Consider the following 25290-nt stretch of genomic DNA (forward strand, 5'->3'; position numbering starts at 1 on the left):
AGAGAGAATCTATAAAGCCGCGTGTGGACGAAGAAGCTAGTTGTTCTTATTTTTAATCGCACTTCACATTTCTTAGCATGCGTCATCCGCGGGATAAATTTGCTCGACATGGTATCGATTTCTAATAGACGTCTGAAGCTCGTTTATTAGACATAGGCTCTTTATAGCTCGATTTGCGTAGTATGGCATCTACAAAGAGTGACATTTTATCGATCTCGAAACGATACGAAAATGTACTCGCGTCTACCTACTTACGATTCCGTCTATCATATTATTGTCTATTCTATCGTAAAACTGTGACACTTACATCCGCTCTGTTAAGCTTGAAGCAGCTTCTAAAATTATTACTTTCTCAAATGATCTCAATATGTTTTCTTAGTAATTAAGACTAATTACATGACAGATATCTTCAGTATCGGCGCGGTTACAATCTCTAGATGGAGCCTACGAACGGACACCCGTTATAACACTTCGCGCAAATCAGTTATCATATTGAGCCAGCTATCCGCTGGTACTAAAATTCCCTGCAAAGTATCGATTTAGCATTTCGTTAAAATAATTGACTAAAAAAAATTGGCCAGTTTAAAATAATCGGGAGAAATAATTAATTTTTGTTTTATACAAAATATATAATATAGCAATGTAAAATTCCTATCGTAAATTTTATTCTCTTTCTTATTAAAAAAATATTGAAATTAAAATTTAAAGATTAAAATAGATCGAGATATAAATAAATAATTCTCATTTTAGTAACATAAGAATAATATATTTTTTCGAAATTCTCGCGATTTAAAATTATGTGATAATGAATATGCAATCAAGTTTCTAGCTATTTTTAGAAGATGCGAAGAGACAGGCAAAATTGTTTGTTTCGTAAGAATGTTTATTTCATACGATTACAATATCAGTTAGGACAATATACGAAGTATTAAGCGCGTTTATTTGTCGTCTATAAACAGCGAGCTTCTATTACAGGATAGTGTAATGTCTCGTTAAGCTTTGTACTCCATACCACCTCTCTGTCTACCCTGCGAGTCCCTAAAGTTTGTTCCTTTAAAGAATCGCAATAGAGTAGACGCTGACGAAACTTTACGAGCGCGATGCGAATTAACGAAGTAGATTCCGCCAAAGTGACTTTTCGTCAAAGTCAAACTCGAACATCCAATCGCTAAAATATAATAAAATAGAAAACCTACAAATGACAAGAGGACATCCACGAGAACACACTGTCAGCGAAAATGTTTGACGAGTTCATATCTTGCTGGTACGTGATTTTCAATCTACAATGAAGAATGACGTTCGCTCCGAAGGATGGAAAGCTCACGAATACCTAGATCGACTTCGTGGCACTCGGATCGCGTACGGTCTCGATTCTACTTCACGACGACGATTCAACGTGCGGCATATCAGGGTTTGTTCGGGGCGCTTCTGGGCCTCTTCGGAGTGGCGTACTTGACACACAGGAATCCGAAAATGATCAACGCGGCGACGACAGCCACTCCGATGCCCAGCCAAAGCTCCCCCCGTACGTTCAACTTGTCGAGACCGATCTCGCGAAGAGCTAACGCGCCGTCGGGCGGCTCGCACGCCGCCTGGATAATGATGTCCTGCCGTTGGATCTGTTTGGGCTTGCAATTGGCCAGCTTTCCCACGCTCTCGCTTTTGTGAAGACGCGGCAGCAGCAACGACAACGACCACTGTATCGGGCTGATCTGCTGATACCACGACGGCAGATTGTCCAAGTGCAGAGTTGCCCCACCGGCTAGGGTCATCTCGCCCAGTATCACGCCGGCGAACAACGCCGCCAGATAGGTCCACTTGCACACGTGCGCGAAGAACGTGCAGATGAGATGCTGCAGCATCAGGTACAGCAGACCGACGGCGAGGTAGTTCCACAACGACGTCAGGTTCTCGTCCGGCACGAGGTGCAGTCCCGACATCGCAAACGCCGGCGCCAGATATATCAGATAGATCACGCACCAAGACGGCACGCTACAGATGAGCTGGAAAAGAAAACGTATTTCCTTTATACCTTCCGCTAAGATATGATTCGAGATCTCGACGAATCCAAGCTTACCTCTACGAGAATATACATAAATCTACCGTACAGCCCGTCCCTGATGTCCCTCTCCACGTTTGGCCTGCTGCTGGCCACGTCGCACATCGCCAGGAGGCTCAGGGGCCAGAAGAAGATGCCCAAACTAGCGTAATGATAGCCTATTCTGTCTCGTAGATATAGATTCGACTCGCCGGCGATGTCCCAGAATATTGCACCGAGTAGAACACTGAGCGACGCGGAAATGACGATCTTCCGCAGCAGTCTTGTTAACGTCCACGGTTGACTGTAGATGAGCGTTCGTAACAATAGCGCGTAGAATTGCACAAATATATTGGGGCCAGACATCGAGGGCGGAAGTGCGCCGGGTGGTCCAGGATCACTGATCGGAGGTAGCCTCGTTCTGGCCAGCTCAGCCAGATGATCTATCCTCTGTGAGGACTCCAGCATCGCTTCCGCCGACAGGTCATCCAGCGTTACTAAATCAACTGAGAAAGAATTGTCATACATATCATTTGTTACAAAAAAATTACGAATTTGTAAGGAACACCATTTTTGAAAATAATTTTATTCGTAATTTCTCAAGAACATTCGCCACGTACGATAGTAATCGGACGGGTTCTTGAACGGCGGACAGGGAAACTCGGCGAGCGCGAAATATGGCAGCATGTCTCTTCTGGGTCCGGAGTACATGACTCGACCGCCGGACGTGAGCGCGACCTTCGACACCATCGTCAGGATCTCGTAGGTGGGCGGGTGCAGGGTCAGGACGACGAGACGCTGACCGCGGCTGGCCCACTGCCTCAGGTACTCGATCAGAAAGAAGGCGTCGAAGATGTCCAGACCGTGGGTGGGTCTGTCCAAGGCGAGGATGTGCGAGTCCTGAAGCAGCCGGCAGGCGAGGGCCAGTCGTCGGGCCTCGGAGGTCGTCAGGGTGTTCACCAGGCAGTGCTTGGTCGCCTCCAAGCCGAGCTCCTGCAGGATAGCCTCGGCCTCGAGCGTGGTGGTGTTGCGGCCGCCTCTCAGCAACATGTAGAAGCTGAGAGTCTGCTGAGCCGTCAGCCCGGGGCTCAGGCCACTTTCCGTGGGTAGATAGGCGACGCGCGATCTATTTTCGTTACAATATTGATAATTGAATGAGCCACTCCGGAAAAGACGGCATTTTGAATAAAGATTTCAGATATCCGGGAGAATAATGCCATATTAAATTATCAAAATCTATTTGATCATATCCGTATCCGGATGTCCGGATTAACCGGATAACTCGAATTAATGAAAGAGAAAATTGGAGTTTAGATAAAAAGGAGATAAAAGGATAAAAAGATACTTTGTATTATTCTCGTATAATTTCATTGCGCGATCATCGTATAATCGCGCAATGAAAATTACTTGATACTTTTTTATGCATGCAATCTTCTAAAATGTATGATGTAACTAAAGATTGTTCTGGTAGTACGGAGAAAAGTTGCAGTCCGAGATTATGAAGCAATAATTAAGTCGGCAATTGAAGCGATAATTGAATAATGAGTACCGCTCGTTATTCACCTTATTATTCAACTCTACTTGAAAATTTGTATGCTAATACATTCGCTAGTTACAGCCTGTTTCGCTAATGTTGGTTACCGTTAGCCATAGTTAATTAAATCTTCCTTTTCTATTTGGAACGTAGCCGACGCTATAATTTAGAAAAAAACGAAAAATCTGCAGTCGACTAAATTGAGGCTGATTCATATTAATGAGACCAGCCATAGATCTCTTGTTCAATTATCCTCATTTAACCGTTTTTATTTCTTATATAAGTTTATCGTATACAATTTCTAATGCAACTGAATATCGTTTGACAGCAAGAAACTACCAACATTTTTTTTTACTTTAAAAATTCGTTTTTTCGTATTTATTTTTGAAATGATAAATACTCCTACGGAGTAGATAACAAAGAAGCGTTTCTTGCACAAGGTAGCATTACCAAGGTAGCGTAACACGTTTAATGGTTCACTGCCACGTTACAAGAAGGCGTACGCGTGCAGCAAGAAGATCAGACAGTACCTCAGGCTGCGTGCCGATATGGATCTTCCATTGAGCAGAATATCGCCTCTTTTTATTCGCCTCCTGCCCGCGATCGTCTCGACGATCTGCGTGCCTTCCTTCTCGGTAGTCGCCATAATGGCCAGCACCTCGGCGGCGCCGGCCTCGAGGGTGATACCACGAAGAAGCGGCAGCCCGTCCGAGCCTGCAGCCTCCACGCCCCGCAGCTGCAGGTGAGGATGCTGCAGACACGGCATGGGTCTCATTGGCAGCGCGTAACCTTCCGGCCCCATGATACCGTGTCCTAGAGAAACAAATGTGTATCACGCATAGCATTTCGAATTTGAAGTCAAGAAATTTAAAAAACTGAAAGAATCAAAAGATTCTTCGACGATGATCTTCCGTAAAATCTTCATCGATTTAAAATCGATTTCGCGAATTTGTGATAGAGAAGAAATGGCAGAAGAGTAATTTTCGGAACTTAATGTTAACACAAATGAACATTAAAGATGCTCGTTTATTTTCGTTTATTTTTTCTTTCTTTTACCGTGCGCAATATATCCTGGATCGATCGGCGCGATGCTGTGTCGCCGGTTGGTCCTGATCGGGCTCTGCAAGAGATTAGCCTCGCTGGCGCTTCTCAGTCTCGGATGGTCCCTCGCGACAGTTAACTGAGAATGCGCTGGCTCCCTCGGGACAGCGTGGACATGCCTGAAATCCGGATCGCTTCTAGCTGAACGCATAATCGAGGTTGTATGTACCGGAGCACCTGCGTACCAAAGTAGAACTTGTAACATACCGGCATCGTCGCGCCACTATACAAAACGCAATCCTGACGATCTTTAATTTTATCCAACAACCCAAAATTAAATGACAACTTGTTCAATAATAACATAGACAATTTTTAGAACAGCTTAATAACTTATCTAAAGCATTCTAAAAATATACAGAATCTTTTTCAATGAGGAATTGATGGAAGAGTGCAGTAGAATATAGTATGCAATAGAATTAGTCGGAAAGTGCGGCCGACGCCGCGCACTATTTTAGACATCACCGCTCGTACCTGCGTGCGACACGCGTCGTCCTTCCTCGCTGGAGTCGTAGCCGCTCGAGCCGTCGCGATTCCGCGAGCTGGGCGGCAGGACGCGCGGCAAGCCGAACTTCAAGTACGTGTAAGAGTTGTTGGCCAGCGGGCTCTTGGGTCCGTACCGCGGATGCCGCAGGATGCTCTGCACCGTAGAGTCGCGCAGCTGGAAGTTTCCGTACGGCAGCGGCGACTTCTCAGCGGAGCCGAGTGCGGAATCCGTGAAGTCGGAGTTCAGGTTTTGCCTGCGAAATCGCGGAAATGCGTATACCTCATGCGCGCCGATTCCACCGTGCTTAATATCCATTCTATGTATACAACAAGATGTTTTTTTTTTAGTTAATTAGATGAGAGAGAGAGTTAATTAGATGATTAAAATGCATTCTCTGTTTCATGCGTATAAATACGCGGAGCGATTCGCATTCCTCTAAATCTCGACCGCAGATTATTTAAAAGGGAAAATTGCTCAGAAGGATGGTAATGAGGATTTGAATATATCTTTCGTTAATCGTTACGTGCTGATGCAGTCATGCACGCTCGATAATATTCCGGCGTTTAATATTTTTAACGATAATAATGATACCGTTGATGTAACGCATGAAAGTGCACAGTATATATTGTAAATCAACAAGTCCGATCGGCAATTCCTTTCACGCGGCGTGCGGCAAAAAAGATGACGCATCAGCATTCGCTTTAGCGTTCCGCCGCCGCGCGTCGGTCAGGCTTGGATTGGACGACGTACGATGCGCGGGATACGCGGATTACACGCTTGCACTTCAAGTACAAGTGTTCACCTGTAAATCGACCATGCGTGCAGATCCTCGCTGGCCGGCGGCTCCAGGCCCCTGGTGTCCAGAGCTCCCGGCACCGAGTACCTCCTCTCCAGCTCCCAGGCTTCCGAGCCCATATTTTCCGGTGGCTGCACAGAGATTGCAGATGTGACCGGTTAAATTTCCGCGAATTAATCTCAGATAACGTAATATCTCTCCTTTTATTTTAATTACAACGCTTTAGCGCCGCCGAGGGGGAAAGTAAGGAAAAGAAACTCTCTCTCTCTTTTATTAGTTTCAGTTGCAAATTCGATCAGATCGAATCAATTGGCCGAAGCAATCACTTTGCAATTTTCATGAGATAATATATATATTTTATTTGTAATGGAATCATTTAACATAATTTCGATACGCATGAAAATATTACAAAGAAAACAAAATTTTACTAGAAAGACAGTCTCATCGTATATATTCTTGGAAGTTCTAATATTCTTCTCCGAAGGATCGCATAAAACATCCGGTGGACGTCCGTTCGCGGCGAGCAAAATAAATTACGTCGGAAATTTTACGAAGAAACTCTTGCGAACGCTTTCCTCGCACGGAAGACTCTCTCTGACCCTCGATATGAATTTATCGTTACCGCCACCCCGCAAGGACGACCGCGCGGGATCGGATTTATTGCGCAACACGTCGGGGAGGCTGTTATTAAAGCCTCCCCGCGTATACAAGAAGGAATTTCTTTCGCCATGTATCCCGCCGTGTATCTGCTCGGCTCGTCCTGGAAGAGTCCTGCGAGAGTACATGCCCACGGTCGACGATTCGACTCGCAAGCAAGCGCCGAGCAATTTCAAAGGCGCGCCGATTATACGGAATGGCGTGGTTCTCAACGGTGTACCCCGTGATCGGATACAGCCGTGTCCGTCAACACGGATTTCATGACGAATTTATGCCCATATCGTTTAAACGACGAGAAAATCAAGAAGCAAGAGAGAAGCCTTTTGTCATCGAATATATGATTATGATATTAAATAAAGAACCCAGCTAGCAGAAAGACGTCTTCTAAAAGACGTCTTAAAGACATCACAAAGACGTTTAAAAGATGACATATTTTTTCAGACGTCGTTTAGAAACTTCTGCTAGCTGGAAGAACTCTTTGATACGAGGTCGCAACAAATGAAGGATTAGGACCTTCAATTGATTAATCAGATTTTACTTTTCTAATCTTCATATAATTGTCATTCGAAAATACTCGAACCTCGAACGTCATCCATTTCTTTTGTTAAATTACCATGTGACAACTTCGTGCCCGATGTATTTCTTCCCTTGGAATTTGACTCTCCACTTTGTCTCGATAAGTCGCGCGATGAGTTTTACCGACCCTTCGGATTCTTCTCGACGGCAGAAAACTGCAGACATTGTAGTATCCCGTAGTTCCCGCCGGCGAACAAAGCGGGACGGCCTCGTCGAATTTTATCGCGATGGAGCAAATTGTTCTTGCCCGTTCTTGCTCGATCGTCCATAAAGAACGGAACGTACAGACTGCAGAGAATGTATCTCCCCGCTGGTACACGCCGCGTAGTCACGGTGCATACTTGTCTGCCTGCTTTGTTAAGCATCTATAAATATCTACAGACTTTCCGTGTATATTTAGATAATTTCCTACTTCTCTATATCTCGATCATTAAAGTATTACCGAGCAAATTCGCGAATTACGTCTCTAGAATTATTGGCTTGCTTAAATATCACGTCGTGACTCGAGATAAGAACGTCATTAGAACGTCAGTTTTAAGAGATTGTTACTTACTTTTTACGCGCACAAACACCCATTCGAGTTTTACATCTTAAACTGATATAGATAGTGGTAAAAACCGTGATAGAGAGAGATAGTAATCGGCACGTATATGCCGGAAATTATCACCTGCGGCAATATCGTACCGTATAACAGTTCGTTTAATGACGCAATTACATGAAAAGCGGTGCGGCAAAATGTCAGCTAGTTGCAGGCTACCAAAGCAGGCTATAAACGACCGGGAAATCGATAACTGATAGGTTTCCGTATTTCACCTTCCTCTTAACCGGCATTCTGGATCTCTCGCCTTTACGGGCCACGGATCTAAATACTCGCTCGTTTTCTTGCATAATCTCGCCGACACTGACGCGCACGTAGGCGACGATAGCTTGTTAGATTGTTATTACATCATGGACTTTCTTCGTGTACAAGGTCTCGCATCCTTAATTTGTCGCATCTCGCATCTCGCAGTCGCGCGGAGATCTTGTCTTATCGCGCTATAAATAATTTTATTTGCTTCCGACTTTACGCAAAACATACTCGAAATAGACTGGCTCAAGTTCAAGCTTTAAAAATCTTATTTTTAAATAATTACAGCAGATCTTTCTTATTCTATCCGTAATGCCAGCAAGTACTTAGTTATACTTGACTTTATTATATGTATCTTATCTTACTTCGTTCTACTTCAGAAGCTTTACATGAATTTGTTATCGTATTATTTTTTGCTTTAATAATATTTTAATCGTACGTAAGATAAGCTCCGCGTTTCAATCTCACGTTGTTGTTAAATACCGTAATTTTCTTCGTTTAATAGTCGTCTAATTATATTTGTCGCTTTCCGCGTTCCGCGTTACGACGTCGTGTTCCACCGAATAGCTGTCAGGAACTCATCACCGTTATCAGAAGATGAGGGACACTCGCGTCGTATAGCGCCGGGTAGGATAAATATCCTCGGCATTTGCGCGAGGATACGTGTACGTATGCCGCGAAGGAAGTGAACGCAGCATCCCATTTAACGGTGGTGCTCGCGACCTAAAAACGCGCACCTGTTTCATTGCCATTGCCACACACGCCAGCTTTTAATGTCTTTTCGCGAACACATTGTACCTTCGACGCTTGAAAATCCGTTCTGTACCGGGTGTTCGAAGAGCGCAAACTCCTCAGAAAAACATCCGGAGTAGAACTCACATTTACCAAACAGAATAATCGAAAGTTTCAACACTGGATCTCCACTTATTAATAAAATCTTCGTAGAAATTAGATTGGTACATATATTTCCGTGTCTATGAACGATTACATTTTGATAAAACTTTAAAATAGCGACATAAAGATAGAAAGTAAATTACGATTCGACGTATCGCTTTTATGACGTACAAATATAACAAGAACGCCAGATTACTTCCAAATAAAAGGATGAGTTAATCTCAGACGCTGTGAATTAACGATCTCCATTATTCACTGGAGAGCAAGTCCCATGGTACTTTACGCCCTAATGAATTTCGGAGCAAACGTGTACTCGAAGATACCCTTACATGCATTTTGCGCGAGTGCGGATGTACTTCGCATGATTAAATTAAGGATGATTAAATTAATCGGCAGCATCTCTTCCTGCCTGTGAGAGGGGATCGACCTTGCTCTCGATGTGATGTAAATCGAACGTCGTCGATTATTTCAACCTGCTTGCGAAATGCACACGGCAAGAAACACATAAACCATCTGCCTCATCGCTTCGGCGCCACAACAGGTTTTAATTCGTCTTCGCGTGTCAGTTTGCGGTATGCGTTCACGTTTCCGAGTTCCACGCGAGTGCGAAAACGTATCGGGTGTCCGGCGAATACACACGTCGAGTATACATACGTCAAGCTATCACGTTTCAAGTCTGCAAAATTACGGCCATACAAATAAGCTGGCCACGAATCGTTACTTAATAACAAAATTCTTTTTGCATAAGATTAGATGTAATCTGCTAAAACTGCATAGCTGTCATAAAAATGCTTGTGCCAAGGAGTTTATTCTAGAACTAAAATGTCCAAGATTTCTTCGTCTCCTTCGCGGGATTCTTTAGAGGCAGACGTTCAACCATTCACTGCCGATCAAGTACGCTGTACCCAACTTGTAGAATGTTCTCTTGTACAATACTCTTGTAACAGGTGCGATTTGTTGGTATTTATGACGATTTAATATCACGTCAGCGCAGATGTTACATTTATGTCGCCCAGGTGGAATGCGCAGAATTACATAATCCATTTTAGCGCGAGCTTATAGAATCACACTTCGGATGATACATGAAGGCGCAATTTCTAGTTACCACAGATGCTGATGGAATGACATTTTTCCCCCTCATCCCGGAGTTTCCCGTTAGAAGACTGACTCATCAGCGAATCCATCCTCGAAACTGAGCTGGCTCAGATACAAGAATGTTCATGCTGCGTTCTCCCGTGAGAACCAAGCAAGATTGAAATCGCACACCATATCTTATCGAGAAAAAAAAAGATCTTGCAGATCGCCATTACGTTGTATTTGACGAGGGTTGTGATATTCTTTGTGGAAAACGGAATTATTCTGTGCTAGATAGAAAGACGCTTGCATCGTTTAGCGTTTATAAATTTTAGTTAATTTTCCCCTTTCGACGTGCGCAAATAACTAGTAGAAGTCTCTTCGCTCAAAGCGGATGTGAATCGCGCGTAGTTTTACTGCTAGACAAGTGTCGGATTGATCGAGAACCAGAATGTTGTGTCATACGACGCCGTGTGCGCGTTAGATTAATTCGCGCCCGCAAAAATAGCCGTGATATCTTCCGCGGTGCCTGTCATAATGGTGACTGCGATGTAACACGTGTTCGTCAGTGAAGTCATCAACGGATCGTCGCTACGAAACTCCTCACGCTGTACGTTTGCAGGTACAAACAGCTGACATTTTTAACTGACAAGAAATAACGGTACGATCTGTATATTATACGAGGCCCAACAAGCAGCAGATTCCTTTTTTCGCACGAACACGCACGTGGCCGATGTTTTTTTTTCATTTCCAAAATGCTCACCAAAATGCTCTACCACAGATGCCTGCCGCTGAATATTCAAAATATATACAATTTATTAAAATAGTGAAACTTAAATATAGAAAATAGAAAAATTGTAGATTCTAAGTTTCTAAATTTCTAAATTTTTCAATATATAACAAGCTTCGCTGAGTATCTGTTACAAATTCACGTAGCAAGAATGCGATATACATAATTTAATACAAGAGAAGGAAACGATAATTATAACAATTCCTTCTAACTCATAAATTCCTTATTAGGATTACAATTTTCTTATCATTTTTCTTTCCTACATGTTTTATATAACAGAAGAATAGTTTCTATTTATGAGTTAGAGTAGATGGAAGATTTATTTCCGAATGTGGGACAACGGTGGTCGAAGTCACAGGTTTAAGTTCAGCTGGGTCTTCGTGTCACCGCAACGGGCGACCGACGAGATGTTCCCGCATAAGCAGTACTTAATGTACCCGTATATGAAAGGAGAAAAGAGCCTGCGGGTTTGCAAGCGCGATTGCGTCGACTTCTGCAATGACAATGGACGCAAGTTCCCGCTGCACGTCGAGTAGTCCTTGCTTGGTCTCACGATCGTGCATGGAATGATTTAACCCACGCGTGATTACGGATGCGAGACATCGCGGACTTGGCTAACACCGTTCATATAAAGAACATCTCGGAAAGAATAACGTCGGTGTCGCGGCGGAAATTTATTCTGTAATTAACCCGGCGTCTCTGGAGAAGATTTTCGTGATTTACGACGACGTTTACGTCGACTTTATAAGTTGTTTTTTTTTCGAAAAACTCTGCAAATCAATCTTTCTCGCGGGTATCGCAACAGGATCTCCTCGAGGTGCAAACACTCCGAGTGCGTAAATGTTGCGCAATGTTCGAATAATTGCGTCTCATATCGGTGTAATATAGCGGCAGAAATATGTCGCGGTGGTCCCCCACGTCCTTTTCAATTTACGTAATACGGTGATTTTTTTGCGGCGACCGATAACCGCCTCTCGCGGGGCCCGGTTAACTGTTCATTTGCATATCCCGTTTCTGCAACAGTTGTATCGAGCGACGACCGTGCGTTTTCGCGGTATGAATTCACCATTAAACGCTACTCATGTCGTGTCCAACGCGGCTTTTTGCCGGCTATTGCACGCGCGCGCAACTGGATCGCCGTTTAATACATAGTACGAGAAGGAAAGTGCGCGGATATGGCCGCGGCGATATATTCGTAAAGGCCGGCGATGATACGCTCGGAAAAACGGGCCTGCTAACGCGTATGCCTATTGCGCGCAGCTGAGCATGTCGAAAGCATGCAGAAAGTGACGTCTAATATCTCGCCGGACGTGTACGTGTACTTGTACTCGCGCGCGATACCTGGAAAAATCGCCGGTCGCGTGATCCCTCTTACAGCGATCGCGACTCTGAATCCGCGGTCACGGTGCTTAATGCGATCGAGTCAAGGGGTAAACGGCTGAAAACGAGTACGTTTGCTCGGAATTAGAGATACTTACGTGCGAAGAGATCTCTTTTTGAATAATGCGAGTCAAGTATTTTCCTCTAAACTCTGTCTTCTTCGAAAACGCGAGTATTAATCGAACACGTTGCCTCATATAGAAAATGTTCAACGAGCTGGAAAAGAACCGAGATCTTTTAACTTCGATCTTTTAAGCCGCGCAGCTAGATCGATTTCAGGTTTTTTTTTCCCCTCGCGTGCAGATGGAGATCGTATTTGTGGTTTACGTCAGATGAGTGAAAATTGGAAGCTATATAACCGCGGAATGTCTCCGCTTATTTAGGGGTCCCTCGGCTCTCAGCGAACGGAAACAATATCTCGATTTCGTGATCTCCAGAATCTACTGTGAGACTATCCCACGCACTGATTTCTATAGCTATGTTTGTACGCCAGTGAACCGTGCACCCGTGTCCGTGTACCTAAATAAAATACCACCATGGCCTGGATTGTTACAGTGTTACTGCCATAATTACCCGTACACGCAACGCGCTTGGAAACCGTGATGGAAAGTCTACCCGCCGAAAACCCCGTCCCGCCGACCCACATAACGCGTGTGCACCTCAAACGATCCGAAATGCGCACTCATAGCTAATTATCTCAATTAATTAAACGGCAGTAATCCCGAGATTACAGCTTTAGGAAAAGAAACCGTGTCCGTGAATCTCGCCTTTTATCTCTTCCTAAACGTCTCTCAATGAGAGAAACGCCACTAACGATGAATTATAAGAAAAATCGTTTAACTCATAATTCGAGAAATTAATTAAAAATGCTTCGATTTAGGGAACGATATCGGAAATATGATCGGAAGAGACGCAAATCATATTTAACTGGAGATATTTTAATATCGTTGATACAATTAATATCAACTATTTGCGTATTATTAATCAAATAGAAAGTATTTTCGTTGCCATTCTACAGATAATATGCCACGCTCAATCATAATAAAATTTGACAGCGGCTGAATGCCGATACTTTTACTACTTCATTATAAGCGATGATGGGCATTATCGAGCGGTAAAACTTGAAGAGAATGCAGGATATAAGCGAGGTCAGTTGTCAGACTTTTCAATATTCCACCGATGCAATGCTGTACCTGTCCTCCCTGTCCTCCCCCTTCCCTTTCCTGTCCCCCACGAACGAAGGAGGACGAAAAAGGAGGAAGATCCAATTGAAATTGCAAATCACTCGATCCACCGTGCGAGGAAGCGTCGAAGAGTGCTCCTATGCGCTCGTTAAAGTCTCCCGGAGTGACTCCGCGATTTCGTTGGTCGTCGCTCGGAGCCGTTAATGAAAATTTACGTCAATTCGCGATACGATTGTTGCATTCGACGTATCCGCCGTGTTCCGATCGAAGTGAACGGATCGAACGAGGATTGAACCCTCACCTTTCCGCCTCGCGATTGCCAGGGACTTGCATACGCTAATGTGGAAACGCGCGAAGGAAGTAACGGGTCGGCGCGAACGCTTTTGCTTTTTATTAATGGAGATGAAAGGAAATACGCCTTGAGAAATATAGATAAAGATATGTCCTTAGAGGAAGAAAGAGAGAAGAGAGAAAGAGGGAGAGAGAGAAGGCTGAGAAGGCATAAACAGATACCGAAGACTTTGCACTTTGGATCGAAATTAGATTGGACTGGCATAGCAATTTAATACAGTGGATAACTATCCAATTATTTAATTGATTTAAAAGTTAAAATACTTGAAAGAAGAATGGTAGGGTGCAGTCACAAAATTTTTATTAAAGCAAGATCGAAAGAATTAAGATACTGGTTTTAAGATCTAGGCCGAAAGGATATCCGGCGGTTCCGGTATATTTCTTTCTATTGCTGAAATAGACGCTAGCGTACTCAACTAGCGTACTTAGCGAGCAAAAATATAGTCTATTATTATTACTTTTTCCAGCGAAATCCAGAGAAAGAGGACTCTTGAGTAATGTCTCCTCGTTAACGACATAAATCGGACGCTTTCAGAGCGTTTGTAATCTAATCGAGTAATAATCCACCCACTCAGGAAAGTAAAGCACTATCCTTGCATGTAATACGAGTGGAAATAGTGGTTTCACGCGCACATGATAGAAAACTACGCTACCGCTTAGTTTAGAATGTGGCGAAATATAACACAATGAGCTGCGGCGTTTTGCAACACAAAGTATACTTCGCGTCACGATAAAAATTATTCATTTGGTGTTAAAATACGAAGAGGAAAACGTTTAGTAATATAAGTTATAATTATAAATCATTCTTTTAATAAAATTATCATCAGTACGTGAATGCATGACTAATAATTTTATTAATATAATGATTGTTATAAAACTTATTTATTCCTATACTATACTATAAATTCTTATAAAGTCTTATACTATAAATTTATTCTTTTCTTATAATCTTACACTTTTTTATACCAATTTTGTCCCCAAATAAATCGACGGTAACTTTATTAATAGTTCTTTCTGTTAGTTTCTTTCTCTTTCTTTTAGTGATATAAAAATCGAGGTAATATATGCACATCTCGTGTTTATGCGTCGCATCTTCGTGGGACGCTTGTCAATGGGTTCCTTCCTCGAGAAGAAAATGCATATGGAACGTTTGTAACGCTTACATGCGAGCTTTTAATTCACGGTTCAACGACGGGGAACCTGATTTTGCATAACAAGAAAGACTCGCCGGTGAAAGCAACAGGTGATTAACAACCCGACCACTTTTTCGAAGGCGGTCGATCCGCTCCATAGATTCCGGAGAATTTTAGAATGCGTTTTCGTTTCCGAAAACACCGCGCGACATTCTCCAGCGTGCTGTATAATCAAACACGCGAGGCTCTCACCACGTGCAAACAATTCTTCCATCTTTAACTAATTATGCCATTACTTCGAAAAGTATGCGGACGTAGATTTCTGAATATGAAATGAAAGTATTTTTGTATGGCATAGAAAATGTCTCAACAAGCTCGAGGGCTAGTTCACACATACTGCGTTTACGCGAGCGTTACTTCTGTAGTAACTTACGATAATTCCTTCGCGTAAACGTGATTTTCCTTCGCGTAAATGGGATTTTGTAGTAACTTACGATAATTTACTCCGCGTAAACGAGTGAATTGTCGTAAGTTACTACAGAAGTAACGCTCGCGTAAACGTAGTAACAGTTAAATATCAAAGGAAAAGAGATGTAAGAAAAGACAGGAAGAGTGCCCAAGTTAACTTAATTTATCAGATTAAATTACTTTGACAATTATCGGAAATAATTAAACATTTTCTTCAATTCTACGAACTTAGAAAAACATTCGAAAGAAAAGAAAAACAAGGCGTTATTTATTTATTATTAATCTCCGAGATAGTATTATAAAGAGGGTCCCTCTTACGAGATCGGTACCAACTCCTAAACTCAGCTTTATCAGCAAAAGTAGAAAAAAAAACAAATTTATTTCCATTCCGTGGAAACCCACAAAGTCGGCATCGTAGATAGACGAGCTTTTGTGGTGAGCACGTTCGAAAAATCGCGAAACACGCGCGTGAGGGCGACTCGGCGTTCGCAGCGAGGACGAGAAGAGGAGAAAAAGAGAGAGGGAGACAGAACAGAAGGGTGAAGGCGCGCTGCCGCGCTCTGATCTTCGTGACAATGACTCACCGGCTGTGTATTCGCGCTGGGCCTTCAACCTTGGAAGCTGGAAGAGTCACGACGACGACGACGCTGCTGCCTCCTCTCCATTCCGGTTCGTCGTCCTCCTGCGCCGATTGCCCGCGCCGGCCGATCGGGCTTCCCGCGACTTCGCGTGACAGAGAAAAGGGATGCGCTTCCCTTACGACTTGCGTGCCGGAGGACCGTCACCCGCGGGGATGAGAAAAAAGGAACGATCTTTCTCTCTTGGGCGACCGCGTTACCGCGACGCCGCCGTCGTCGTCGTCGTTGTCGTCGTTGTCGATTCTTACCCGAGATATCTTCCTCGGCTCGCGATCGAAGCGAAGCGACAGATATCGCGCGACTCGCCGGAGTCCTGCCGGAACGCTGGCCGCCACCGCTGACGGAGGAGCCCACCGAGGCCCCCACGAGTTTTCCCTCTCCGGGGCCCCACCGTTACCCCACCGACGAGTTCGCAATGGCGTGAACGCGCCGGGCCCGCGAGATAGCTCGCGCCCATCCAGCGTGGATCCTCTGCGCTTTTTTACACTATCGCTTCTCGTTCTTGCCTCTTTCTCGCGCGTCTCTGCTTTGTTTTACATATACGGCGAGATGTATTTTGATGGGTGTTTTTAAAGAGGAGCGAAGGAATAACTTAAGGGTAGAATTTAAATAAAACAGAACAAAGTAAAAGCGAAATAAACGTAAATTAACGTAAGAAACTTTAATTAAAATATCTTCATCAAGCCCCTTCTTTCTTCAACATTTATCCGGTTGATTGAGGAGCTTATCGAGGAAATATTCTCTACGTCACTTATATCTATTCACGAAGATTTGTATACATCTTACAGTAACGGTACCATTAATTAAGATTTTGATTTTTTTTCTTGATTATTTTGGAATAGCTATGAGATAAAGTACAGGTGACATTTTATATAATATAATAAATATAATAAAAATACAAAATGTATCCTTTACATCTCGTCTTCGAAATCAAATTAAAGTGTATTCATAAAATCGTATTTTTAACATTCTTTTTATCTCGTTTGTAATATACACTTAAAATATAACAATTTATATAATTCGCAGCCATTGATTTATATTTCTTCTTTTCTGTAAAAAAAAAGAGGGGTCTCGATGAAACATGGAGAAAATGTTGAACGAGGGCCAACTACCAGGGTTTAACGGGTTATCAGGCAGAAGTTCGATGGAACAAAGTTCGTGTCCACACACACAAAAATACGACGTATTTTTACGGTATTTTTGCAAACCGCGATCAAGGCATCCAAACAGCGATCTCATCTAGCTTGCGCGACGTCGAGACGCGTGCAGCGCGCTGCTTACGCCGATGGTCTCGCTCGGGGTCGGTCCCCCTCCCGTTCGCGGGGCCCGCGTCGGAGAAGACATTCACCTCGAGGACTCGAGGAGAGCCAACTCCCAGCCGGGCAGCCAGCCGGGTATCGTTACCTGCTGGCTTCGCGTTTCTCGCGTCCCCATGCAGCCTCGCTCGAGCGAGTAGTCACTCTTTTACGCGCTGGTCAGTGCGCGCTGCAATCCGCGCCGCGGTAGCACACGCTTTCGCGTTGGTGCATCATCGGCTACCGTCTGGACTACCATTTTGCGGGAGGTGCGGAAGATCGTGGAAAATCGACGCGAGTGCGGGAGGGTCTCTTTGTTAAAGTGTACGCGCGCCTCTGACGACTCTGACGCACGGTGTCCTCGAGATCCGGACACGGTCAAGTGCGCGACGGATGGATGAATCCGGCGACAGTCCTGCGCCTTGGTGTCCTCCGCATGTTCTTTCGGATGTTACTTATTATTTCTAATACTCTGTGAGAGAGTTCGTACGTTTCCTTAATAATTTCCTTACTAATATCGCAATAATGACTATCATAATTAATTTGGCATAAGCAACTATTAATTAAGAATAGACAGCTATTATTAAAGATAAGATTTTGAGATAATGCACGAAATTAAATAATAGAATAAATTGCAATGAAAAATATGTATTATATTTTGGGAGAAATAATTTTAGAATCTTTTACCTTCGTAGAGCTCCGTAGATGTTACTTGAGGAATGTAATCGTGGGTACCGAACGTAACAGCGATTTCCAAGATGATTCCATCCGATTGCGTTCTGGACATATCCAACGTGTTTCATTCCACTTCGGTGGTGATCGAAGGTACCTGCCTCAACAAATCCGAACCTACGGCGGTGCTTAGAGATGTATCAGCCCGCGTTCACGGCGGAGAGGTCTTGGCTATTCTAGGGTCGAAGGGCTCCGGCAAACGAGCGCTCCTCGATGTTATCGGTGAATAATTCCAACCATTCTTCTTATATCGTAGCGTTCTGCAAAATTGCAAAAAATATAGATTAGATAATCAGCCCTTTACAATTTAATTCAACTTTACCATGACTAGTCCTTTCTATTATCATACTTTTGCGCCGCGCTATGATGAGAAAATTCTTATAAAAATATCTCTGGTTAAATTTCATCGAAGATAAATAAAAATATATATAGAAGAAGAAGACGATAATGTCTCAGAATCAAAAGTTAATTTAAGATAACCTGGACTTGAAATTTTTAACTAGCTGGGAGGGCGGAGGGCGAGACGAGGGGTCGGGTCACCCTGAACGGCAACCTGCTGACGCCGGAGCTGTTCCGGCGTCACGGCGGCTACGTGGCTCACAGGTGTCACCTGCTGCCGAGTCTGACGGTCCGTCAGACCCTGATGTACGCCACGTGGCTCGGCAATCTAAACAATCGCGAGGCCCGGGTGCGGCAGACCCTCGCCGACCTGGCGCTCTCGCAGGTCGCCAACCGGTCGGTGAACGACCTCACCAGGCCGGAGTATCGGCGGCTGATGCTGGGCGTGCAGCTCGCCAAGGATCCGACCCTGCTGCTGCTGGACGAGCCGACCTGGGACACCGATCCTCTCAACACGTATCTCATCGTCTCGATGCTGTGGTCCTACGCCACCAGACGCGGCTCCATCGTCGTCCTTACCATGGAGACCCCCAGGTCCGACGTGCTGCCGTTCGTCAGTCGCGTGACGTTGCTATGCCTAGGTGCGGTAGTCTACTCGGGACCCACCAGGAGCATGCTGGATTATTTCACCTACATCGGCTTCCCGTGTCCGGAACTGGAGAACCCCTTGATGTACTACCGTAAGTATCGCACAAAACGATATTACTTATCGGAATATAGCTCCACTTAGAAATTAATATTTGTTACTCTAGTAATTTTTATTATTTCCCGGGCAAGTCCTTAAAGTGTTTTAAAAAGCTGACTGATTTAAACAACGACAAAAATACTTTTTAAATAAAAGAAGCAACTCGATATATTAGAACTCGTCGCTTTTCCAGTATGCTTGTCGACCGTCGATCGCCGCTCCAGAGATCGCTTTTTAGAGTCCAATCAGCAGATATCGGTCTTGGTCGAGAAGTTCAAGGTGGATGGAGTGCTTTACATGAAAGAAGGGCCACAAGTGCCGCACAGCATGAAAGATACTGCCCTCGGTATCATGCATAAGGGTTTGGGACGCGGAATCAAGCCTGGATGCTTCTCGACTCTTCTGGCACTATATTTGTGAGTCTCCCGAATTATAATCATTTACGAAAGTGTAGTCTCACGTTATTTGAACAAAATTAAGGCTTAACTAGAGTGATAAATTCTTCGAAGTCAATTTGTTCTTGGAAAAGACTTCGCCGACAATTATAACTATAAAAATTATAATTATAAATCTTTTAACATTCGATATTATCTTGGCGTCACGTGTGTAATTGAAATAAAATGATTTCCTAGTCAACCGTATAATCTATCGATAAAATTAAGGTCGACAGTTTTAGGATAGATATCTTATTAATCATTCGCAATCATATTGTTACATTTAGACGAAGTATGGCGACTACATTCTCATTCAATAAGATCGGCCTGGGACACTTTGCCGCTCGCCTGCTGTTACTGCCATTCGTCGTTGCTCTAATGAGCATACTGTACTCGCATTCAAGTCCCGTACAATCAAGAATCTTCTTGCAAACTGGTGGCTTGATCTTCAACGTCTTGACGTTGTTTTACGTGGCCGGGATAGCTGCGACGTCGCTTTTGTGTAAGTCGAAAAGCAAATTAATCAAGTAGAACAGACAATAGATGGTTTTAGCGTCACAAATCTCGAACTTAAAGATATTCGAAGAATATTTAAGGTTTTTTTTTAACTCTTTTCTATTCGTATTGCTGTTCAAGATATGTTGAAGTGCATTTTCTTCCGATCTTACAGCATTTAATTACATAAGAGTTAATACAGTTCCAGGTTTCCGCGCAAGGTATTACCAAGAAAAGCGAGAGGGTCTTTACGGTGGCGCGATGTTTTTGACCGCGTACACCATGCTGAGTCTTCCGTTGAGTTTCATATCGACGCTGATAACGATTACAATCCTGATTCCCATTCTGGAGCTAGATCTCACCTCGTGGGCGTACGCTTCCGGTATTCTGTGGTCCAGTTACGTGGCGGCGGAGCAAGTGACAGTAGCCGTGCTGATGGTGGTCGGTAGACCCGTAATCGGTGCCATCACGGTACTGTACATGACCCTGTTGTCCCTTGTGGTCGCGTCGGGCGCGATTCGTAGCCTGAAAAACTTGCCCTATTGGTTAGCGATGGCGACGACCGCGTTACCGACCAGATACGCATCTCTGGCGCTGAATCAGCTGGTCATCGACACCCCCCTCCTGTCCAATCTGCCCTACAACGAGAGCTTTACTTGCCCTGGCATACCCGAGCTTTGTAGGTACCCTGATGGCAAGACTTACCTGATAGAACGCCTTACCAGAGAGGGCGAGAACATTTCCGAGGTGTTAAACGTGGACTTGAATCTGCTAATCTCTCTAGCGTTCGCCGTCGGTCTTATTATATTGAACAGCGTCTTATATCTGTTGCCGCTACCCGCTAAAGTGAAGGCAAAATTCAGAGAATAATGAATTGTTAAATATTATTAAATCCACATTTAATGTGATCGTCACATTTAACGAAATTCAAATATTCGAATTTGATGCCGACTGGATGGTGTACGTATCACACTTATTTAATTTAAACTCTTAGGCCCGTATTCTGAACGCACTTTTATCGATAAATGCACGTTCAGAATACGGGCCTTAGTGTATATAAAATTGTAAATAACATAGAATTAGGCGTATATCGATCAAAGAAAAAAAGAATGCATATCAAAAATATTACAAATTTTTATTTCGCATGTTACAAAATCATTTTATCATAATGCTAATTAGTACGTATAACGTAATTTCCCTTGCTTGCGTGACACATCGTAAATCATTTTAATAATTCACAACAAATGGAAATATATGTACATTTAAAAAACGAATTAACTATTGTGTACGATATAAGAGTTGCAGTTAATATAATAGGTACTCAATCAAGCATTAATCATAATATTTACCTGATAATTTAAACATTAGGATATTTTACAGAAAAAGTACAGACATATCTATGGAAAACAAACGTGTCACCGAAACGTCACTATACAATATAATTAACAGCTCTATTTATTTTTTAAATTGCACATTTATACCTTGTAAAATATATTAAAAATTTACTTTCAGGCAACCATCATGGTATTGAATTATCATATCACATATCACATTTACAATTTGTGAAATATATTACAATTTATAAGTCTCCATCTGTAACTTGCCCCATCTCCTTAAGATCGTCGGCAACACTGAATTCACAGCCTGTCGCACTGATAATCTCGCTAATGTCGATATTATGTGCAATCTCAATAAGCTTTAATCCTTCTCCTTTTACCACTTCAAATACTCCGAGATCTGTGATAATTAAATCTACGCATTGCTGACCTATGAAAAAATGTTATAAAAAAGAAAATATTATATAATGTGACTAGAAATAATACAAAAATATTGCAAAATGATTAGTCGGTACTTTAAAGTACCGACCAACATTAAATAACGAAATACTAAAATAAAGTGTAAATAAAATTAAGAAAAATTTTGAAATTGTTGAAATTGAAATATTACGGGTCCTTACCTGTGACGGGCAATGTGCAATTCTTCAAAATCTTCGGACTTCCGTCTCTGGCCGTATGTTCCATAGTTACCACTACCTTTGTAGTCGCCGCGGAAACAAGATCCATGGCACCACCCATGCCTTTTACCATTGTACCTGGTATCATCCAGTTAGCCAAATCCCCGTTTTCTGACACTTGCATGCCTCCAAGAATAGTCATATCAATGTGACCTCTGTGTGAAAAGTACAGCTAATGCTAATAAGCACATTATCTTTGATACATATTCTAAACATATACATATTCATATTGATACATATTCATATTTAACATGAAACATGCTAAGCTTGAAATAATCTATATATCATATACCCTCTAATCATGCCGAAACTCTCATCGCTACTAAAGAAAGATGCGCCGGGCAAAATCGTTACAGTTTCCTTTCCAGCATTGATAAGATCCGCGTCGACGTCATCTTCGTCCGGAACAGGGCCCAACCCAAGAATACCGTTCTCTGATTGCAACGTCACTTTCACACCCTTCGGGATGTAGTTACTAGCAAGCATAGGTATACCGATTCCCAAGTTTGCTGCAAAAATTTTCGATTCATCAAGAGCAGCACTGATAAAAAGATTTGAATTTCATAATTTGATCAAGATCAGTGTATTTATTTTTAATCCAAATATTTAAAAAGTTTATATTTTACACCTACCATACATTCCATCCTTAAATTCGAGAGCAGCGCGCCTAATAATCATATCCCTCGCTTTACTAGCCGGTGTCACCTTCTTAGGCTTCATGGTTTGCTTCGTCGAGCGTTTCTGCAAAATAAAAAAAAAATTTGATTTATGAGACATGCATATTTACGTAACTATAAATATGGATGGATAAATATGCATGACGAGCGAGCGAGATAAATAAGCGCCAACCTCAATACGTTTTTCATAAGATAGCCCCTTCACAATCCTGTCCACGAAAATGCCAGGCAGATGAATCTGATCGGGATCTAATTGTCCAAGTCCGACGATCTCCTCCACTTCGACGATTGCCACTTTGGCCGCCTTGCACATCACAGGGTTGAAGTTCCTCGCCGATTTCCGGAAGACTAGATTACCGGCGGTGTCGGCCTTCCACGCCTTCACGAGCGCGAAGTCGCCAGTGATGGCGGTCTCCAGCACATAGTTTCGCCCGTCGAACTGGTTTACGTTCCTCGCCTCTCCCGATATCTCGGCGTTGCTGTTCTTGTCGTACTTTATGATGACATTACCCTCCTGTACGATGGTGCCGAAAGCCGTGGGAGTGTAGAAAGCCGGAATGCCGGCGCCACCCGCTCTCACACGTTCCGCCAAAGTACCCTAAGTGAGCCGTTATGCGACTTGTAAAAATTTGCGAGATTTATGGGTGCACCCTTTCTCATCTTCAAAGCATTACCTGCGGCGTCAGCTCAGCCTCCAATTGGCCGCTGAGATACTGCCTCTCGAATTCAGGGTTTTCACCCACGTACGACGCGATCATCCGTTTGATCTTGTGCTCCTTCAGCAATATACCCAGCCCAAAGTCTTCGACCCCAGCATTATTCGAAACTACTGTCAAATCTTTGGTGCCTCTTTTTAGTATGGCTGCTATTAGATTCTCTGGGATGCCGCAGAGGCCGAATCCACCGACCAAAAGTTTTGCTCCATCATGTACATCGGATACGGCTTCCTCTATGCTTTCGAACACTTTACCGTCCCCTACCGGTGTTTTCAACTTCTCTGCCTCTTGCTCCGCTTCTGGGATACTTGCTTTGATAGAGAAATTATCGGTGCATACCTGTTAAACAAGATGTAAGTTAGATCAGTTTTAGAAATATTTTAATGCACAAATCTTCATAAAAAATGCATTACACCAACATCTGGAGAGATGAGACATAAATATTCAGAGATATGAAACTATACACCATTAAAAACATAAATTACTTAAAAAAATCAGTCAAAGAGAAAGGAGCATCGAGCCGTAACAAGATGGAAGTGTTATAAAATTCTGTATTATGATAAATTGACAAACGTTTCGGCCCCTTATGGGACCATCTTCGGTGTCGAGAACAATTATCAAATTTCGGAATTACATACTCTTAAAATTGACGCAACTAAACTTAACGCTACTAAACGCAACGGCGTTGAATGCGAAGTGGACCATACTGTAAAAATTGTGTGATTTATTCGAATTAATTCAGCGCATATTATAGATGGAATAGTAATCAAATATAAGATACGTACATCAAGGTTTGTTTCTTTCTGTTGTGAATTTTGCAGGATCGACATTTCGGGGCTGATGTGTAAAGTTAAAAACTAACAAAATGCTCGGCGGCTCCTTTTATATATACAAAAAGGAGGGTGGCGGGGGGGAGGGGAGGAACGGGAGGGAAAGGCGGAAAGGAAGGAGAAGCAAGAGTATGTAATTCCGAAATTTGATAATTGTTTTCGACACTGAAGATGGTCCCATAAGGGGCCGAAACGTTTGTCAATTTATCATAATACAGAATTTTATAACACTTCCATCTTGTTACGGCTCGATGCTCCTTTCTCTTTGACTGATTTTTAATCTTTGATTTATACTTAAAAAAAAATCCAAGATTTATGAAATATATCAAAGTAACATATATCATCGAACAAATATCTGTTTCCTGAAACAAATAACTAAACGCCAAAAGATATAATTACACGACATAATTTTACATGAAACGCATACTGCGGATAGTTACAATCATCAAACAAATAGAGAATTAAGGTGACTTTTACCGGCGTAGGTTATACATACGTATGTCTGATAACCAGTGCTGATAACGAGAGTCACGTATTGTTTACGTACCCGTGATATCCTTATGGGACCCCGGGGACCGTTGCTCCAACGTAGAAATATACCGCTGACCCCTCTCAACGCGAATGCCATGATCACTGTATGCTAAACGCACAATTGTTATTCGCAACACGTATGCGGCTCGGTCAGCATCAGAGGCAGAGGTTAAGGCGCGAGACACTGGCGATATTAATCCTTTCCAGAATAACTTGTTCGTTTCGCCTGTGTACTTCTGGCTTTGGACCTTGCTGTGAGCAGGTCTCGGCGTACCGAAATGCCGAAATCTCACAGCGATCTCCCAGGAATTTCGCGTTGCGAAATTTAACCTCGCGTCAGGCCTTCACCAGTGTTCACGAAGGCATGGACGGCGGTGATCCGGTGACCAGCATTCAGTAGCGAATGCAGCGATGCTAGAAACGCAGTCTTGAGTCTTGATAGCATACGATAACATGTGGAGGGGATAACTCTCGTACTGGCCGTACTACACATACACACTGATACACACAAGTGCGTGCCGAGCCGAGTTGCTCCGC

At 43.2% G+C, this 25290-nt stretch overlaps 3 protein-coding genes across 5 annotated transcripts in view; 1 reads left to right on the top strand and 2 right to left on the bottom strand.

Annotated features, from left to right (window-relative positions):
• LOC139785450 (ATP-binding cassette sub-family G member 5) overlaps window positions 1–21501 on the top strand; it is a 39174-nt gene extending 17673 nt beyond the window's left edge. The window contains exons 1-6 of one of the 3 annotated variants that reach the window (XM_071724609.1): window positions 16994–17726; window positions 17936–18194; window positions 18476–19051; window positions 19250–19472; window positions 19778–19992; window positions 20188–21501. In XM_071724609.1, the coding sequence (XP_071580710.1) occupies window positions 17999–18194; window positions 18476–19051; window positions 19250–19472; window positions 19778–19992; window positions 20188–20855 (1878 nt within the window). In that variant the 5' untranslated portion in view covers window positions 16994–17726; window positions 17936–17998 and the 3' untranslated portion in view covers window positions 20856–21501. Of the gene's footprint in view, window positions 1–16993; window positions 17727–17935; window positions 18195–18475; window positions 19052–19249; window positions 19473–19777; window positions 19993–20187 lie in introns of those variants that run through there. The other 2 variants (XM_071724621.1, XM_071724614.1) reach the window with 2 other exon arrangements.
• On the bottom strand, window positions 863–16279 carry LOC139785423 (ATP-binding cassette sub-family G member 8). Its single transcript, XM_071724586.1, has 8 exons — window positions 15892–16279; window positions 5960–6084; window positions 5145–5410; window positions 4629–4850; window positions 4103–4385; window positions 2659–3164; window positions 2078–2544; window positions 863–2003 (listed from the first exon to the last, which is right to left on the bottom strand). Exons 2-8 carry the CDS (start codon window positions 6070–6072, stop codon window positions 1407–1409), a joined length of 2454 nt encoding a protein of 817 aa, XP_071580687.1. The 5' UTR covers window positions 6073–6084; window positions 15892–16279; the 3' UTR covers window positions 863–1406.
• On the bottom strand, window positions 21102–25257 carry Scot (Succinyl-CoA:3-ketoacid CoA transferase). The gene is made up of 7 exons (XM_071724638.1): window positions 24770–25257; window positions 23351–23731; window positions 22849–23274; window positions 22632–22740; window positions 22292–22508; window positions 21943–22154; window positions 21102–21752 (listed from the first exon to the last, which is right to left on the bottom strand). Exons 1-7 carry the CDS (start codon window positions 24848–24850, stop codon window positions 21565–21567), a joined length of 1614 nt encoding a protein of 537 aa, XP_071580739.1. The 5' UTR covers window positions 24851–25257; the 3' UTR covers window positions 21102–21564.
• Window positions 25258–25290: the final 33 nt, after the last annotated feature.

This window comes from Temnothorax nylanderi, unplaced genomic scaffold (genome assembly GCF_030848795.1).
Source record: "Temnothorax nylanderi isolate EJ_2023f unplaced genomic scaffold, tnyl_v1.0 TNYL_tig0008_pilon, whole genome shotgun sequence".
In the NCBI taxonomy this organism is placed as follows: domain Eukaryota; kingdom Metazoa; phylum Arthropoda; class Insecta; order Hymenoptera; family Formicidae; genus Temnothorax; species Temnothorax nylanderi.

Coding starts and splice junctions, on each gene's coding strand:
- LOC139785423 (XM_071724586.1), bottom strand. CDS start 6,072: ATGGGCTCGGAAGCCTGGGAGCTGGAGAGGAGGTACTCGGTGCCGGGA. Junction 3,165..4,102: donor ATATCGGCACGCAGCCTGAG/GTACTGTCTGAT, acceptor TAACGAAAATAG/ATCGCGCGTCGCCTATCTAC. Junction 2,004..2,077: donor TTATGTATATTCTCGTAGAG/GTAAGCTTGGAT, acceptor TTTCTTTTCCAG/CTCATCTGTAGCGTGCCGTC.
- Scot (XM_071724638.1), bottom strand. CDS start 24,850: ATGGCATTCGCGTTGAGAGGGGTCAGCGGTATATTTCTACGTTGGAGC. Junction 22,741..22,848: donor CTTATGAAAAACGTATTGAG/GTTGGCGCTTAT, acceptor TTTATTTTGCAG/AAACGCTCGACGAAGCAAAC. Junction 22,155..22,291: donor AGTTTCGGCATGATTAGAGG/GTATATGATATA, acceptor CTTTTCACACAG/AGGTCACATTGATATGACTA.